At 40.0% G+C, this 18,846-nt stretch overlaps 1 protein-coding gene across 1 annotated transcript in view; it reads right to left on the bottom strand.

Moving 5' to 3' along the window:
- Positions 1 to 18,846, bottom strand: part of ATP8A2 (ATPase phospholipid transporting 8A2) — a 308,974-nt gene that overhangs the window by 28,652 nt on the left and 261,476 nt on the right. Inside the window, exon 34 of the mRNA XM_054271506.1 lies at positions 982 to 1,070. Within this exon, the coding sequence (XP_054127481.1) occupies positions 982 to 1,070 (89 nt within the window). The remainder of the gene's footprint in view (positions 1 to 981; positions 1,071 to 18,846) is intronic.

Genomic DNA, 18,846 nt, shown 5'->3' on the forward strand with positions numbered 1-18,846 from the left:
TTCTGGGAGCAAAGTGTTATGTGCCATGACGCTTTCACTGAGCCTTTCTGACAAGTTACAAGCTAACTTGTATTTCCTCTTCATTCCATGCAGGATTCAGCCTTTTTGCCCCAGAGTTGGAATGTCCAGGGTCCCCCTTGCACAAAGTTATTATGTATCCATGTAAAAAAAACCTTCTTAATTGTAACACAGCCTTCCAAGGGAAAAGATGGAAGGTTTAAGGTTTGGTGCATAAAACACTTAGAAGTCAGCTGAACAAAAGGCCACAAATTCTAAATTAAAATTATTACTTCTGTATTTCAAATTGCAATGGCAGAGATGGTAAATTGCTTCCCTTTAAATCCAAGTTCTTGAAATTGTTTGCCTTCTGCAATGCTTTGAAACCCCAAAATTTTGAGAGAAGGGAATTACACAGGCTTGTATTTCACCAGTTTGCTCCTCCTCTCTGGGCAGTGAAGGTACCATTAAGATTTCACTTCAAACATAAAGAGCAGAGTATTGTTCTTCTCCCAGTTCAGTCTTCAAAGACCCAGTTGCTGAAGGAGAACCTAAAAAGCAGCTGACAAAGAACTGAGAGCTTCCTGGCTATGGATTAAGAGTGCCACATTTCTACTTTCTACCTAACCTTAGTCAGATTCAACAAATTATTTGCTCCATTTTCAAGAAATCTCAGACATTCAATTTAAATTTGCCTTTAACTGAAGCACAGACAACACAAGTAATCCTAAAGTGACATACCCTCACTACTCAGACAAGGCCACCTCCTCCAGATTCCCTCCCCCAGCCATTCATTCTCTCACATTGCTGGGTGCCATGGCAGGTGAGGAATCTCCCACTTCACCTTTTTTCCCTTCCAAATGAGTACCACCATTTTGCAATCACTGAGAGACTTCAGAGTTCTTCACAGAACAATACTGGACTGGACAACACGTGCATAGAGAATAATTCCTACAAGACCAAGAGGACTGGTTTGGGACTTACGCTGTCCATGCCACGTCTTTAACAAGGCACGCAGTGGGCACAAGAAACAAGCCAAACCAGAAGTATCCACATCTTAACACCATTCCAGCCTGTGAAGAAAACAAACAAATAACTTATGAATGTTTTCAAGCTGTTACATGTTAAGTGGTTGTTTACAAGCAAAAAGGTGGAGTGATGGCATCAAACTAGTACTGCATCCATGGTCTGGGTGTTGAAATTGAATGGTGAGGTAATTAATTAACAAACAGTGACGGCATTTTTCAGTAATTCCTTATGACATCAAATTTCTTAAACATTTCTGAAAAATTATGCATTTTGCCCAAATCCTCCAACGATATTAAATTGTGGATCCAGGCAGACACTTTTTTAGTCATGGAGAGGAGCACTCTAAGTATATTCTGCTTGCACTTTTGACTACCTTTTGTACCCTTTGCTTACTCTCTTCCCATCTACTGTCTTAAATCTCTGAGCAGCATCAAACTGACATGAAAAAAAAAATACATTTCTCACTAAAATGTTTCAGTCATATTCCACTTAAATACAGCACTTCCTGCTCAAGCTACTGCTGCCTGAAACCCAGGGTGGGAAAGATTCACTCCCATCCCACAAATGGCTTTTTTTACAAACAAAGAGCTCAAAGTTTATGTTCGCGTTTTTCTCATTGTTGTAATGCTTGAAGAAAAAGCTTGGTGGGATTTGAGAAGGAAGATATTTGGAAACCCTGCATATTCCAGCATACACAAATAGTTATGGAATGAAGTTGAAATATAGCACTATTTACAGAAATGCTACTTTAGATCACTAGAACCTTTTGCAGATAAATTAATAGTGATTAAAGTTTGAGACTACCTCATCACCCCTTCCATGGAATACACATATTTTGCATCAGCATTGTTAAGTTTTGCTACACATTAGAAAGGACTTTTCCCCCCCTGTAACTACTTGTGTGCACCACAAAACTGAAATAGAGGCTGAAAGCATTTCCAGTGTCTAGACAGATTTTGCTCTCCTCAGTTACGGACACGGCTCTCTTTTCCAAAATCTTCTCAGTAGTTTTTATGCCACACACAGGCACCTACTGATATGTCAGCAGTGTAGCACAGGCTTGGCTGGCTCAGCTTTGTCTCACACAATGCTCAAGTGTCAGGCCATGGTACAGGTAAAGACACAGCTGAGCTACCGAGGAAATGGAACTACATGAAACACCTACTTATCCTTTGAATACACTGAAGACAAAATTTGTAGTTATACACCTCCCAAGATGAGAATTATTGCTCACAACAGTAGACTTCCACCACTCACTCCAGTAAAGCTCTTAAACTGAGAGAAGCCATCACAGAGCTCTGACAGGATGTGCACCAGTAGCATCCAGCACCTTCTCTCAGTGTCATTCTCTGTCTAGAGTTGTTCATCTAACAACTCAGTCATATTTAGCAGCAACTTGCCCTTGGGTTGCCCAGTAGTGAGTACATCCACAAGTGGTTTTCACCTTTAAATGTTAAATCCTACATGTCATTGCTGGACTGATGCATCAGTGTACTATCTTGTACTGAAACCAAGAGCAAGCTAGACTGTGCTAAAACATTCATGGATACTTAGCACCCACACAGACAGTAAGCAAACACATTCCAGTCACAGAATCAGCTCTCCATTATTTGGGAGCCCTCACGCCCACATTCACATGAGAATGCCAGAAGTACACATACAGTTTTGATCTATGCTTGTTTAAGGAAAAGGATGTACAGGAATAAGAGGGAATTAATAACTTTATTGGTAGCCAAGAAGTTGAACTGTAATAACAGTGGTAAAACATAATAAGATTTATCCTCATGCTTTGCTTTTCTTTGGCCATGACCCTGCAAGTGTTAGGAGTCACAGAATCACATCAGCATTTGCATTCACCATCCCTCCTCTGTCTATGCTAATAAAGGCAAAAAAAGTGACACAGTATTCTATATGCATTTTCTGATATTTGTAATTGAAATATTTTACATACCATTTCTTGCTTTTCTAGTCGAAAGCAACTTGACACACTTTCACAGTGCAGAATATTCTGAATATGTGTACAATAGAAGTTAAAATGCTATTATTTTTGTTACAAATGCTGACATCTCAATCAATGGCTATGAATTTGGACATGTGGCATGTTGGTAAAAACCTCAAAGCCAAATACTTTTTTCCTTGCAATTATGTATTTTACTCAAGTATTATTCTGTCCAAAAACTTCACCATAATAGTAAAACTATTCATCTCATTGGAACCCTGTCAGACACTCATTTTACTACTAGGAAGGCTTTTCCCACACAATGCTCATCAAGGTTTTACTCCATTCCTCAGCTCAGCTGGAAGGTTTCTTTCCTGCTCATCTCTAGTTTCCTCTTGGAGTTACAGGACTGCTGTGCTTCACAACAGTCTGGTCTGTCTTGTATGCACAGCTCTGCCTCTGAGCACAGCCTCCTCCCTCACAGGGTTACCTTCTTCTCACAGGATGGGAGCTCCTCAGCAGAACATGCACAGCAAATCACCCAATGTGCTCTGGGGACATCCATAGACAGCACTTTTAGGTTAGTCCCCAACTCGTAGGACAGAGAGCTGAGTTATGAACAGAAGCTGCAATAAGAGCACCTATTTATCCCTACCGAGATTTCCTCATGCTTCCCAGCTGTTGCTGTGCTCCATTCCAGTTGCTCAGCCAGTCATGACAACAGTGAAGACAGTACTGCAATACATCTTCAGTGAAACATGGCATTTCTATACCCAGTTCCTGTGAATAACATTCTTCAGCTATCAGTTATCACCCCAAGATTAAAAAAAAAAGCAGAGATTCCAAACAGAAACCACTACAATTCTCTTTTTGTCAAGATCATCACACAAAGCAGGAGTAGAAATAGGTTGTTTTTTAAACAAATTCTAAATATTGACCATCTCTGTCATCATAGAGGCCCCATGATATGTAACTAAGTAATTTTTGCTCTGTCTACTGATGTAAACATTAGTGACTATCACACCCAAGGTGAATTGCCAGAGACCATTAATCATAATGCACCCCCAAAACCACTTGAGACTAATGCAAGTCCTCCTTCTGAGAACACTGCAACTTAAACAGCAGCCACCAGTAACTGCCTTTCAAACACTGATTAATCTGCCACAGACAAAGCATTCATTTTAGAGAATTGATAACATTTGTTAAAAATAAAGAATGAGAACAAGAAAAGAAAGAAAAAGAAGTTAGCTCCAGTTATTTCGCAACTGAGGAGGAAATAATTTAAGTCCCAATGCCTTTAACATCTTCTAAATAGCATTTTTTAAGGGCGGACAATTTCTTTTTTTTCATTTTAAAAACATTAAAAGAAGTAATAGCACTGATCAACAGACCAACCAGCACAGAATGACCAGGAAGATTGTCTTTGTATTATTATTTTAGAAACCATAGGTTAAGGTGGTTTTACATTTGTTGATTGGAGTTTTTGTTTTTCTTTGCTTATTTTAACTCAAGGACATGTTATGCACAAGCATATGAAATAGAGAATAGATTGTTTAAAAAAAACACCTTAAAGTGCAATACAATCTGGAGTACATTTCAAGCTCTCTTCTCCATTTTACTATTCTTAGTATGTTCATAAGCATCATTCCTTGTTGTACTGTTTTACCAATAGGTGGTGTCACTATTTTCAACAACTTCCAAGGAGAAAAAGGCCAAAAGTGCCCAGGGATGGCAAGTCAATATACACACTGTTCTGGTATTCTTATCACAGCATGGTTAGACAGCTGGGGACCAGTAAATGATTCAGACAAAGCAAGCAAGGATCTCAATCATATCACTCAAGAAAAACGAGACAAAATTAAAATTCCTATTTTGAATAACGAAAGTTTTTTTTAAATTTCATTTCCTCATATATCTACGTATCTTAACTTCGACAAAAAATGGACAGTAGAAGTATAAGATCATGATGGAAACAGCTGGCTTTATGTTTCCAGCACAAAAAAAATTATTCCTGGAAGTGTGCCTGGAGCCTGATCACAGCTCTCTCCATGAGACATGGATAAGGACCCAATAAGTCACTCAACTGCAGTTTCATACTCATTCAATTCCAGCTTTGTGCACTAGGGATTCAAGTGCAACCTGCACTTGGCACATCACTGGGTCCCCACATCACTGGGTCCCCAGTAGTCAAATGTGGATGAGAGCATGGCACTGCCTTTGGCAGCACTTGGGAAAGGAGGAGTGAGGGAGAGGATGGCCACATGATTATTGTGAGGGACAAGAAATACTCACTGTCATCACTGAGGTACTCTTGATCTGGACTTGGCAGACACTGATGACACCAGTGGCTGGAGCTGCAAGTGCAGCTCTGGGAGCTGGGCCCTGCTGCTCCACCTGCTCTGCCTGGGCAGCCAAAGCAGGAAGCAGTGAATGCCCAGCTGCACCAACACAGCTGGAGGCAGCAACTGAGATGCACCAGGTGGACCTGTCTGCCAGTGCCTCCCCTCCAGCAGTTCTAGACCAGTGGCTTGGTCTGAGCACACCATGTCAGAAGGGCTAGAGCTGGGGCAGGGGAAGCCCAGTTGGTCACTCTGCTCCCATCCCATGTTAGGCAATTCACATGGAAGCTTTTCAGTCACTGAGGGCAGCGTCTTCAAAGCCTGCCCCCGCCCATTGACCTGAGGTGCCATTCCTGAGCCCTCAGGCACAGACATTTTCCCACTGGTGCTGCTAGCTTGGGCAAACAGTCCTGCTTCACTTAAGTTCCAGTGCCCCATCTGAAGGCACGGGGTATGGACAAACATATTACTCTCTTCGAGAAGTTCAAGCATTAGCACTGAGACACATTGCAGCAACGCTCTGAAAACTCTCAGATTCCTGCAAAAGATGGCCTTTCTTCTGCTCTATAGACTCAATAGGAATAATTCAAATACTGCTTTACATGTCTAGGAAATAGATTCAGTAGAAAGTAAAACACCTTCTGCCCCAATCTTGAAATTGTTGCACTTTTAGTGATATTCCAACTTTGACATCTTTACTGCAGGTTTGTTCTTTTCTCTTTTTTCTCTAATTTTTAAAATGCTTCTCACAAGTAAATTTGGTCCCTAACTTCAGTAGGAAGAGAAACAGATTCCATGTACAAAAAAATCCTATTGCGTATTATGAACAATATAATTGAGCAAGCACCTCAGCAAATATATATTTATATATTTACAGTTTGCAGACTATTACCCACCCATTTTCCTTTAGAGAACTGCATTGTGCACAGTCTGCACATTTTGGGTCCTCCTAAGTCTGAATGTTTCAGTGCTAGTACTGGGTAGTTTTCTTTCAAAAGGCTGGAAGTATTACCTCAAATGGACAGAAGTATTAATTCTTTAGCAATCAAATGACTGAAGAGGTCTTAAGGAGACACAAGACTTGCCACAAATTAACACTCTAAGCAGTCCATGCCATGTAACAACTGGTAGATACTGTGTCATAAACCAACACATTTTTCATAAATTATTCTCAAGGCATCAGCTAGCAATGGCTTTCTCACACTTCAAATGATAAAAAAGCTTTGTTACATTAAATCAAAACCTCCTACTATTTCTATTATAGCTTGTGTGGAATGGTCATTATCTCCACCCCATGCTGTTAACACTATAGAAAATACAGAGATAGTTTTAAAATTCCTGTATTATACAAGATCCTCAAGGTGCTACAAACATCAGACCCTAGACCTTAGAGATCACATACATTAAAATGTAAGTGCAGAGAGATGACAGGGCTAGATCATGGTCACACAAACTGACTGCAGAGCTGGGCAGATTGCCCAAGTCCCCCAATTAAATCACACTACATGGAGAATGAGCCTACTGGAGCCCAAGTATGAAATAGAACCAATATCCAAGAATGCAGTCTCGAGTATTTTCCCTGTGCACACAAACACAGTCTAGTCTCAACCTGAGTTGGTGCTTAAGAACTTTTCCCTGCAACATAACTGCAGCCAGCTCCAGCCTGGACAGATCTGTAGATTCAGGGCTGACAGGTGCAATCAACAGATTTACTAGCTCCCTCTTCAACAAATACCTAGGCTGGAAAAGTACCTGAAGAATAAGCCCTTTGGGTTAGTGGCAAAGTGTTAAGAAATGAGGCAGAAGAATTTGATTTCCCCTCCTGCTTACACCACTGGGAGTCAGGAGTACCTCAGATGAAATCAGCAGAGCTCTGCCACTGAAAGGCTGGCTGGATATTTCCATATCTGAAATAAAGATGTGCAATGTTTTCCATAATGTAAGAATTTTCACTCTAAAATGACTCAGATGAAAACAATGACTTCACTGCCTGGCTGCATTTAACACAATGACACACTGGTCCAGTCTCAAAACTATTTCCTCCCTCTCCCAGTCTCTGCTCATACCAACACATGCCCTTGAGACCAGCAGAAGGAGAAAAGGGGAAAAAAAATCAGATACCTCACTCAAATATTTTACCCTTTTCTCTTAATTTTCACCAGTCATACTTGAAAACACATGGGAGCCTAGAGTAAGAAATCTATCCACTGTCTAGCTCTCTAGGTATGATGATATTTTGTTGATATTTTTAATATAGCACCTGGATATAAATGTAGGGAGGGACAAAAGGAGCTATACTTTGAGCAAAAAGAAAATTGCCAACACCAGCACAAAGGCATGAATTTGGCATCCCTAGTAAAGCCCAAGGTGTTTTGAGATCCAGGCATCAGGCAAGAAGCTTTTCATTAATGAAGCTGCTGGTTATGACACATAAAAGAAAGCAGGAAAATACAAACTGAAGTACAGAAGACCAAGAAAAATATAATGTCAACTCAAAAAAGACAAATTGCTTGCTTTAAGTTATATCAGGAATTAGCAGTACAAAGTTACAAATCAAAAACTAAAACCTTCAAGGGGAAGAAAACATCCACCAAAACTAACTTCACAGACACAGCCATGATTTTGAAAGGACTAGATAGAGTCATAAAACCATAGGAGCACAGTGAAAGGACCTTCTAGATACTTTTATTTTCTTATCAGAAACTCTTTTTCCATAATGGAGGAACACAGCAAGTTAAAAACCTATTTTTATTCTATTTCTTAATGTAAATTAGATACATGAACATATCATCGGCCAAATATGTCCCACAGGATGCTAAAATAAGCTCTGTTTTGTGTTAACTAAAGATACATTCTACATCCTGCTCAAGGAAGAAATTACTTTATCTCATTTATTAAATAGTATACAACAGTACCAATTAAACAAGGAGCCTGCCCATGCTACCCTCCACTATTACTCTGATAGCAGAGAATTAAGAAAATTAATCAGATAGCCCTTTAATTTGATTTTATGGTTCACTAGCAGTGTAAATTCTGATTCAATTCCACACAGCCTGTAATTTTTTCATTATTCATTATGCAAAGCTAAAAAAAAAGTAAATTTATGTTTCTTCATAGTCATTTGGAGAAAACTGTTGGGTTAAAAGTTAGTGGTAAAATCATGCGCCATGTAAATGGCTAAGTGGATTAATGAAATTTTTTTAGAAAGCACAGATCTCATTAACCAAAGGACCTTCTCCTCATAGTGGATGAAACATCTCAGTAAATTTTTACCTAAATAGCACCAGGCTCTAATTATTTTTTCACATGAAAAAAAAAACCTAAAATACCCTTCTGTATTAGCATGAGCCTCTCCAGCACAAATTAAAACCATGAACAACTTGGAAAAAAAAATCACAACTTGGAAAAAAAATGTTTATGTCATCCAAGATTTATTTTTTCTCACCTTAGTCAGGCTTGGTATTATTCTGAATTATATGACAGTTTGAGTTTTCTGAGATGTGTCCACAATTACACAGTTGTGCAACACAATATAATTCTCTTTTACACTCCAATTAAAGATGAACTTCCCCTGCAGAGTGTGGCAGAGCAGGCCCATGAGCAGCTGCAGCTGCTGGGCAGTGACCTGCCATGATTCCAGAACTCCACTGAGCCAATGTGAAACATGTAGGGAAGTGATGCCAGGATGAAAGCAAAGTCACACCTATACATACCTCTTTAAGAATCTTTTTTTTTTTGCCCTCCTCCTCCCCTCAAACTGCACCGACAAAGGCATGAAATCTGAAAGAGTAATTTGGACTGACTCGACAACGTAACAGTTTGTCCTGTTCACTGCTTCATGCACTTTTGCATAAACTTCTACTCTGCATAGAAGAAATTTATACTTTACATTCTCCTTCTGAAGTAATGTTCAGCATGTAACCACTCTTGTTTGGTGTCTCTAAGTTTCTGTAAAGGTTTTAAGAGGAACGACTCTTGTAGAGTAGCTGCCCTTATTTAATAACTGTGCCTTTATCATGAAGGCTGCAGGGGGAAAAAAAAATTACAGAACCCACCTTTGAATTTCAAACTCCAGGGGAGTAATTATGTTTAGAAGAAGCTGCTCCTTGCCAGAAAAGATATAGGATATTCGTACAACTTGCTAAGTTACATCTACAAAAATATTCAGAACCTTCAAACTTGCTGGCTTTGTGTGCTGAAAATTTCCCAACTCTGCTGCTGCAACAGCACTGGCTTCCTCACATAAAATACATTTGTTTCAAGATATTCCCTCCTTCTCAGTATTAGCATTCCTAACTAAAAAGATCCTCTATCAGGAGTGGAAAGACCACTTCACTTTTGCCATGGTTTTGCAGTATGAATTTGGGTATATGCTCTATCCTCAGAAAACACTAAGTATAAAACCACCCTCAGTGGAATGTTTTGAAAGTAAGCTTTCAAACAAACAAACAAATATTTAATTGGAAAATAGCATTTTTATATTAGTATGAAATAATACTTGCCCCATGTCACATGATTGTTTTACTTAAACAAGAAAACTTAAAACAAGAAAATCTTAAAACTTAAACAAGAAAAATCTTTGAAATCTGCATTTATTCCTTTAATACTTGTTTTGCTACTGTGTGTGTCTTCATGCTAAACTTTTTTGTGCTTTTATAGTCATCTTAAGAGAGTCCATTAAAAAACCCCAATATTAAGTTAGGGTTTAACATTATTAAATTAACACAATTAAATATTTCAGGTAAGTATAATCAGGTATCTATCCACATGCCTGAGCCACCTAAACAATTCTAGGTCCTGACTGAAGCTGCTGACCAAAACTGAAGTTCTACAGCACATATTAAGATCTAAAATGGCCTGTGGCAACACTTCCATGAGTATTAGTTCAAATTAGATTCAGCATTTTGTCCCCAAATCTGCAAATGAGCTGATGTCAGCAAGACTGCTGCTGCTCTCCAGAGTCCTGATGTAGCAATTTAAATGGGGCAGGCTGACACTTGCTCTTGCAGGCAGCTTGTTGGAGAGTGCTGCAATTCCACATGTGGTTTGTTGTCTGCAATGAATTACAGCACTAAAACCCACAAACGGAAAATACTGTTGTTGATCTTCTGTTTTTAACTTGCTTATTCCCTAATATGGTTTGACATTGCATTTACCAGGATAACACTATTCCCCATGTCTCACATCCTATAGATTCCTTCATAGCTCAAGAATTTCAGAAAACAGCTAATAGTCATACAGCAAGAATTACATCTCATAACTGCAAGGCCCAGAGAAGTAGATCTTTTCCAAGTTTTTGAAATGGGGGCATAGGTTTATAAATTGATAAGCATGTTGAATTCTTACCAAAGTCAACAGCAGCTGAAAGTACACCACTTCCATAGAGGGAGTTCTGCATTCTGGAAAACCGTGTCCTTTATACTCAGCTTTAGAGATCGAAATCTCTTACAGCAACGGTTGGTTCGCATCAGATAACAGCCATTACTTCCCCACATTTTATTTTTCCAGAAAGAGTTCACATATTCACATGGATTTTATCTTCATTCAATGGTTACATTCTTAAAGCATATTCTGAATGCAGTTAGCTCGAAATTTTCTTTACTGGCATACTGCTTCTCCTGGAGACCCTAAAAGGCTTTGGGTTATTTTAGCATGACTGCAATTCAACTCAGATCCATGGAGCCTTACACAAATAAATAGTTTTTCCTTTAAAACCTTACTCCTTTCCTTTGTTTTCATTCCCAGAGTAATTTATGCCATTGCTTGAGCACATACAACTTTTTCACAGAGCCACCGTGCCTCTGTGCCTTGTATTGTCACATATGAAGTACATCTGCAGCAACTCTCACTGCACTCTCCTGTCTCTTGCCAAAGCCTGGAGATGCACTCTGTGCCTCTATTTTTCACCCTTCCTTTCACCCTTTACTGAAATCTTTACAACAGCACCACAATATTGTAACAATTTATGTAATTTTATTTTCATATTACAAATCACAGCTACAGGTGCCTGCTCTGATTCCATAACTTAATGAATTGCAGCCAAAAGTTAGCTTCCAGCTCAGTGAGATGCCTGACAAACCTCCCAGTAAGGTGAGGCAGTCAGTATTCAATGTCTGTAGGGAACACTTAGTGCCATGCACTGCTCAGTCTTGGTCACCTTGTGCTACCCCTATGTTTCCACATATGGTTGATTTCCGAGCACAGAATGTTCCAAACACAAGGGCCATCGATAAACCCAACAGCTGAAGACAAGCAGTCCCACAGGAAACATTCCCTTAAGCATAAAACACTGACAAATTGACCATGAGTGTCGGTCCAAGGGGCAGAGGCTCCCCTGGCTGCCTGGCCCCAGATCAGGCACAGCCACCTCCTCTCTCACAGGAGGACAGTCTTTCCATCCACAGCATGACTTTCAGAGCCCCATATCTCCAGCTCTTTGCTGGGAAGAGCACTGTAGAAATAAAATACACTTTTCCTCTAACTTTATCTTATTGAATTGATTTACGCTTCCCTTTAATTAAAGGGTACCAAGAAAACATTTGGTTTTGATTCAGATACACAAAACCACCGCAGCCCATTCTGGGTGACCCTTCAGGCCCAGCAGCCCCGTCCACGTCTCCACAACTAATGACTCCAATGAATTACTCCAATGGATGACGCCAATGAACGACTCCACAATGAATGACTTCCACCACTGCGCAGCCCCAGAGCCTCCCCAGATCCTTCCCCCTAATCCCCGACATCTGTTCCGTGTCCTGGCCGGGCAGCGGAGCCGCCAGGGCCTGCTGTCAGCGTGGCCACAGATGAGTAAACACACCAGCCCGCGTCAGGCCGTGTGTGATTGCAGCTGAGAGCTCCGGACATGCAGCATGGCTCTCAGCTAAAGCCTTCGGAGCCTTGAGGAAACACCTGTTAAGAAACCATCCAAAATAAATTCACCATGAGTCTTTCAAGCAAGAGAAAACCCGTGATCGACAGCGGCAACGCAAGATCCGACAGCAGCGGAATTCAAAGCCCCACTGCAAACCGTGACCAATTAAATACATAAACAGCACCATTTTTCACTTCAGGGTAACAGTTACTATATCATTTCTCATCTTCCACTTAAAATAGATGCTTTTCTCACTGGAAGACTGAAGTTTGACCTATGCTGACCTAGTTTATTTCCTTCTCTGTGCAAAAATCCTACAATGCCATGTTGTGTGTGGTTTTAAAAGAAACACTCCCATACAGCTACTCTTTAAAATTGTGTCAGCCCCATATAATCAGGAACAGTTCTGAAATAGTCTCTGCCTGACTACTAAAAAAGCTGGATTTATATTCTGCTTAAAGCCTGCAAGGTACAGTAGATGAAGATCAGTAATTTTAGAATTTTTGTGAAAACAGTAGAAAATTCTAAAATATTTTGAAAATAGTCAAAGTATTATTTTCCAAAGCTGTGACACTGGAAACAAATCCCAAAGTCTTTAAGCCTTGGAGTAATAAACAACTAGCATTTTTAAAAAGCTTGACAGAAATCTCTAAATTTAAGCCATTGTTTCCCCCCTTTAGGGACGCTGGAGGTTTACCTTGGCCCATGGTGGGTACCTCCCCCTCCTCCCTGTGTACACATCTGACCAGCAATCAACACTGCAAGCTGCTTACTAATGATTATGGTATTTTTCAAGAATACTTAAGTGACTTTGGACCATGGGTCATGCTAATGCTCAAGTAGAGTCAGATTAAATATTTAAAATACTTTGCATTTCCCTGTTTCTTTCTGTTTGGGGCTCTCCAGCAAGAACTATGTTGCTTACTAATTTGAGCTGTACACCATATCTGTGTGGTAGAAAACTTTATTTCTCAGATTGGAATGTCCTGGCTTTTGCTGGGGTAGAGTTAATTTTGTTCACAGTGGCTGGAACAGGCTGTTTTGGATTTGTGCTGAACACAAGGTTGATAACACAGAGATGTTCTGGTTATTATTGAGCAGGGCTTACACAGAGCCAAGGCCTTTTTGGATTTCCATACTGCCATTCTGGAGGGGGGAGGCTAGGAATACAAGGGAGCTTGGGAGGAAACACAGTCAGGTGACCCCAATGGACCAAAGGGATATTCCAGACCATCTGACATCATGCTCAGTGTATAAAATGGGAGAAAGGAGGAGGAAGAGGGGGACCTCTGAAGTGATAGTTTTTGTCTTCCTGAGTAACCAATACACCTGATAGGGCCCTGCTCTCCTGGACATGGCTGAACACCTCCCTGCCCATGGGAAGCAGTGAATTAATTCCTGGTTTTGCTTCTTGTGTGTGCAGTTTTTGCTTGCCTTATTAAACTGTCTTTATCTCAACCCAGGAGTTTTCCATCTTTTACCCTTCTAATTCTCTCCCTGATACAGCTGGTGGGAGAGGGAGCGAGTGGCTCTGTGCAGATGGTAGTATTTTGCTAAATAATAAAATTCAATGTGTTTCAGTAAAAGCAATAGACATGGGGGGAGCTTGTATTAGGAATAGTCAGCTGAAGGCCTAAGAATGCAATCCTGTTGTCCAGGAGTCCAGAAAAGCAAATTCAGTGTTAGGACTTACTAGAAATGGGATTGAAGACACATAAATATTTTGCTGCTATAAAAAAATCCCAAGCAATTAACTGTGCTTCATCAATGTGCTGTCTTCATTCCAAAAAGGGCATCAGAAAATTAGAAAAGGTTGAGAGGAAAGGCAACTGAAGTGACAACAGTATGGCATGGCTTCACTGTGAGTAATGACTAGTGCAAGGACTTTCATTGAAGGAGAGAGAGAGAGAGAAAGACTACATAAAGGCCTGGAAGGGCAAGAATGGCAGAAAGCAGATAAAAAGAGTAATTGTTCCTTTCTTTTTCCAGTACAGGAACTTGGAACACCAGAGCAGACAGCCAGTGGTAGGTTCAAAACCACATGGAGGTAATATGCTTTCCCATTTCTAGCACATGATTCAGGACATTGCTGTGGACCAGAGAGTGATCACACCACATAAAACCAAAGGTATTACTCCTCAATGTTGAAATTCCTGACCTGCTTAGAGGTAGCAGACTACACCACAGAAGCACCATTACATCCCTTCCTGTTCTTATACTCTTCCTAATCATCTGCCACTGGGCATTGTCATGGCCAAGACAGTAAGAAACATGTACTGGCACCAAATATGCATTATTTAGACTGCATCAGCTGGAGGCTGCAGATGAAGGAGACACTGAGAGCTCCAGAAACTAAAGATCTGTGCACACACAGGAGCTGGAATCTGACTGATTTCTCTCACAGCAAGGAAAAGCAGCCAGCTGGTTCAGTGATACTTCATTGCAGAAGCTCCTCAAAGCTTTTAGTTTAGCTTAACAGACAAATAAACTAAACTGTTCATAAAGCCATGTGTATTTCAATCAAAAGGAGAAAGGGAGAAAGATAACTCAGTGAAGATGTGTTAGGCAGAGCTCCCTAAAGAATATTTTTAACAGAGGAAAAACAAAACCACAGTGCTGGGTTCTGGGGTTCAGCTCCTTCAAAAGTGACAAGCTTTCAGCCCACAAAGCCACATGTTGTGGCTAGCTTATGACTTCCTTTTAAACTTCACTGCAAAGTGGGGCTTTGCAATCCCTTCTAGGGAGCTATTTTCCAAGGTCCCAGCATGGAACACAGCTGCACAGACAGAGTCTCAGGTATATACTCCAATGAGTACCGTTGTATCTCCCTCACCCTACATATCCTTTCCAGCATGTCTGCAGGTGGCCTGAGAGGAAAAAGGGTGACAGGGAGGACAGTCCAAATCATAACCTTAAGATCCTTCCTCTCCTTCTTCAGAGACTGACACAACATGCACAGTGAAAGAGAAGGATGCTGAGAATTTGCACTGTGCAGGAAAATGCTCACAAAACAAATCCCACAACCAATTACTCATTGGAATTGAGTAATCCAGACTTTGGCTTACTCAGATTTATGTGAACCAAACCAGCATTTTGAATTCTTATTTCTGCTTTCCTTTAAGTTTAATTAAGCTTGCCTAGGGCTCACAAGCTTATTGAATTTGAGACATTTTTAAGGTAACTGACCTGCAGAGTATTCCTGTGTGCTCTGCCCTTAAAGTACATCCCAAGATCATTCATTCTTTTACCACAAGCCTGACAGCAACATCAAAATCATATCAGAGGAAAAGAGGTTTTTGGTGTGGTAATTTTTTTTTCATATTAGATGCTAAACATTAGCCACACTGAATAGTTTCAACCTCACTGGTAGCCTCAAGTGGTTCTCCTGCAAGACTCAAGATTAGACGAGAGGAGATTTACTTAAAGGTTGTACTCTCCTGTTTCTCTCTCAGCTCTGAAATTGGGGCTTTCTGAAAGGGTTCCTGGCTCCCACAATAAGCTCATTTGCTACAGGCCACAGAAGCATTATCGAAGACCTCATTACAGTTGTCATAAGCCAGAGCTATTCTGCGACTGACAGGAAAAATACGGATTTGCAACACTAACAAATGCATCCAATAGCTTCTCCACTCTCAAAACAGTCCATCAATTTGTCAGGAAAAAATAATCCTGAATATTGACATTAAGCCTCCTCCCTCCCCCTCCCAAAACTCCCTTAAGTCAGTAGGGAAGAATTGTTGAGTAAGAAAAAGATTGCAAAATTCAATACAGTGACAAGGTAGCACCATGCTAATGAAGTCATTCTGTTTTGCACAGGCAAAAAGGATTATAAGGCTGTGTAGCAGGGAAAGGAAAAAAAAAAAACCAGGAAAAAAAAGAGGAAAAAAAAGATATAAATATAGCTCTGAAGCCAAATATTTCAAAGAGGGATGAATCTGAAAGCTATTTTTTGTGTGCTGGTATTACATTTTAGATCATTAACAAAACAATCCAAGAGGAAAAAATAAAGGCAGTGCAGTGTGGAAAGGCGGATATAGCTAGAGGAAAATTCAGAGTGCCAATTCCTTGTTAATGGTTCAGATTAATTCAGATGGGGTATGGTCATAAAGCTCTAGGGATTCATACATCCCTGCCTCAATTCAAGGCACTAATAACCAATCAGTATTTTAGATAAGACTCTATAAATATTTAAAATTTTTAATCTTTTGAGGGCCAAAAATAACATTTCCCATCGTGTCCTTGTCTTTCCCACAGCAACAAGGATGAGATTTCTCAGCTGGCATTGCTGGCACCAGCATGATGTCAGGTGGCTTCAGTAGTGGCACTCAATTAACTTAGAAAGTTCCATCTAATTGATCCATTTCCTGAACCGATAAACAACTGTAAACAAACGCTTCTCTTCAAAGGAGTGGCTTTGTTCACAAATTAGAAAAGGAAAGGGGCCATCTGAATTACACCAGCCATGGCTGTGTCAGGGGTTTTATAATAAACACTATTTTTAGGGCTTTAAATGAGTGATGTGACAGTAAATACCATGAGCCAAATTCTTCCCCAAGTTAATGTGACAGTGGTGCTTCCTCACAAAACAATCTTTGCCTTTTCTTAAACTCTTCTGTGTTACTGACAGCACTGTCTGTGTATCATTACACTGTTTTGATTTTCCTAACCCATATTCAGCCTTTCCAATACATGCTCATTTTTGGCACAGGAAGCTCACTACCCCCCTTCACTTACACTTTCATCAAGCCCAGTGTCCGATTTCTGTGTCTCAGTGGAACAACAGGCAGAGCAGTAAAACAAGAGTCAAATCCCTTCTGTTTCTGTTTGCAGCTCCCCTTGTAGTCAGACACCCACCCCCACCATTTTGATAAGCATTCATTTTGTGGTCCTTTTTGCAAACCTATCAAAATGTAGTCAGGAACAATTTCAGCATAAACTTTATGCCGATTTGAAAGAGGCCACAACACACACAGTTACTTATAGTCGACTCCTCCACAACCTTTTGAGTCTGCTACTATAGCTGTACTTCACCTTGCCAATTCCCCCATCTGTAATTTTGTTTCCTTATCTACTGGAAGAAAATGATACAATCACAAAAGTGTTAGAGTTGGGAGGGACCATCAGTGGGCTGACCTGGTCCAACCTCCCTGCTTAAACACAGATTTCCTAGACCCACTGCACAATGATCATGGAGATATCAGCTTGCCTCTAAATGGTTTCAGATCCAAAATAAAAGCATGCTAAAGAAATGTCTAATTATTTTTGCCACAACTATATTCTCCTTTGGCAGTGGGTCAGAGATTCTTAAATATGTGGGATTAAAATTGCCACTGTCATTTCATTAGCCTAAGTATTTATTAATTAGGAAATGGAAGTCTGTGCATTTTAAATTTTGGTATGGTCACATATTAATTGAGGACTTCAAGCCTACTTTTATTATGGTATAGACTTCACACATCACTTAAGAAAAGAGAGCAAGTGATTGATTTCTGCACACTGTCAGCTGCCTATGTCTGTTTTGACAGATTCAGGGTGTTACTGCATCCAATTGCCCTGACTAACATGATTACAATCTAAGACAGCTATTAGCATGCCAATAATGTTTCTGAAAATAACTGTGGCACCATATACTGATTATGTATTTTCAGGAGTTCGGTGCCTTCTGTTAACTTTCCCATCCAGACAATTGTGGTTTACCTGAAATATTTTAAAGACAGGAAATCAAACCCAAATGTGAATTGGCAAACTGAAACAATCCAACCCCGTGTGCCACTTGGCAATCAAATTCCATGGCATGCTCATAGGCAAGAGGTGTTGACAAGACAAGACCATATCTAAAATATTTTACCAAGCAGCAAAGGAGCTGCATTTTATCTACTACCCAAGAGTTTAAGCACGATATTCCAGAGTTGTCTGAAACTTCAAGTTCAGATTTATGAGTATTGAATGTCTAGAAGAAACAAAACAAAACACTATGTATATATATATATATATATATATATATAATATATATATATATATATATATAGTGTTTTCCTGCCCATGGCAGGATATGTGTTGGGGGGAGGTATTTGGGGTTTGTGAAATGACTTTCAAGGTTCCTTCCAATTCAAACCATTCTACAAGTCTTTGCAAAATATATACATACCTGCACCAAGAATCAATTATGAAACATAATGAAAATAGAGTAGAAATGAAACATTACAATAATTAGGAAAGGTCAGCTCCAGGAAAATAATATAGTAACATGATTCAGTGATTTCTGACTCACAGTGTTAGTCAAGTGCAAACAAGAAGACTCCCTGTCAGGTCAGAGAAGGTAGGTTAGTCCCATGCCATTACTATTACAATAGTAATGCTCCTTAGAAATTAAACAGAAAACTGTGTTGTAGGGGAGCTCAAGTATTGAAAGGAACAAACTGAAGACAAGTGAACCTGGAGCTCTCCAAGGCCAAAGCAAACATGAAATACCCAGAAGACAGCAGCTTTAACCTCCTTCAGAGACATCACTGCTTTCAATCCATGGCCAAGACTCTGCTGTTCAAAATACATCAGTCCTGGGTTCAGTCCCACTGGTGGAATCTGGGTTTTCTTAACCTCTCCTCACTTGGAGCAGATTCCAGTGCTTGCTTAGATGTCAGCTTGACCCTGACAGACTTTCTGGTTAAGTC

This window comes from Melozone crissalis, unplaced genomic scaffold, assembly GCF_028551555.1.
Source record: "Melozone crissalis strain CALT ecotype California unplaced genomic scaffold, PUWL_Pcris_2 ptg000013l_1, whole genome shotgun sequence".
Lineage (NCBI taxonomy): Eukaryota > Metazoa > Chordata > Aves > Passeriformes > Passerellidae > Melozone > Melozone crissalis.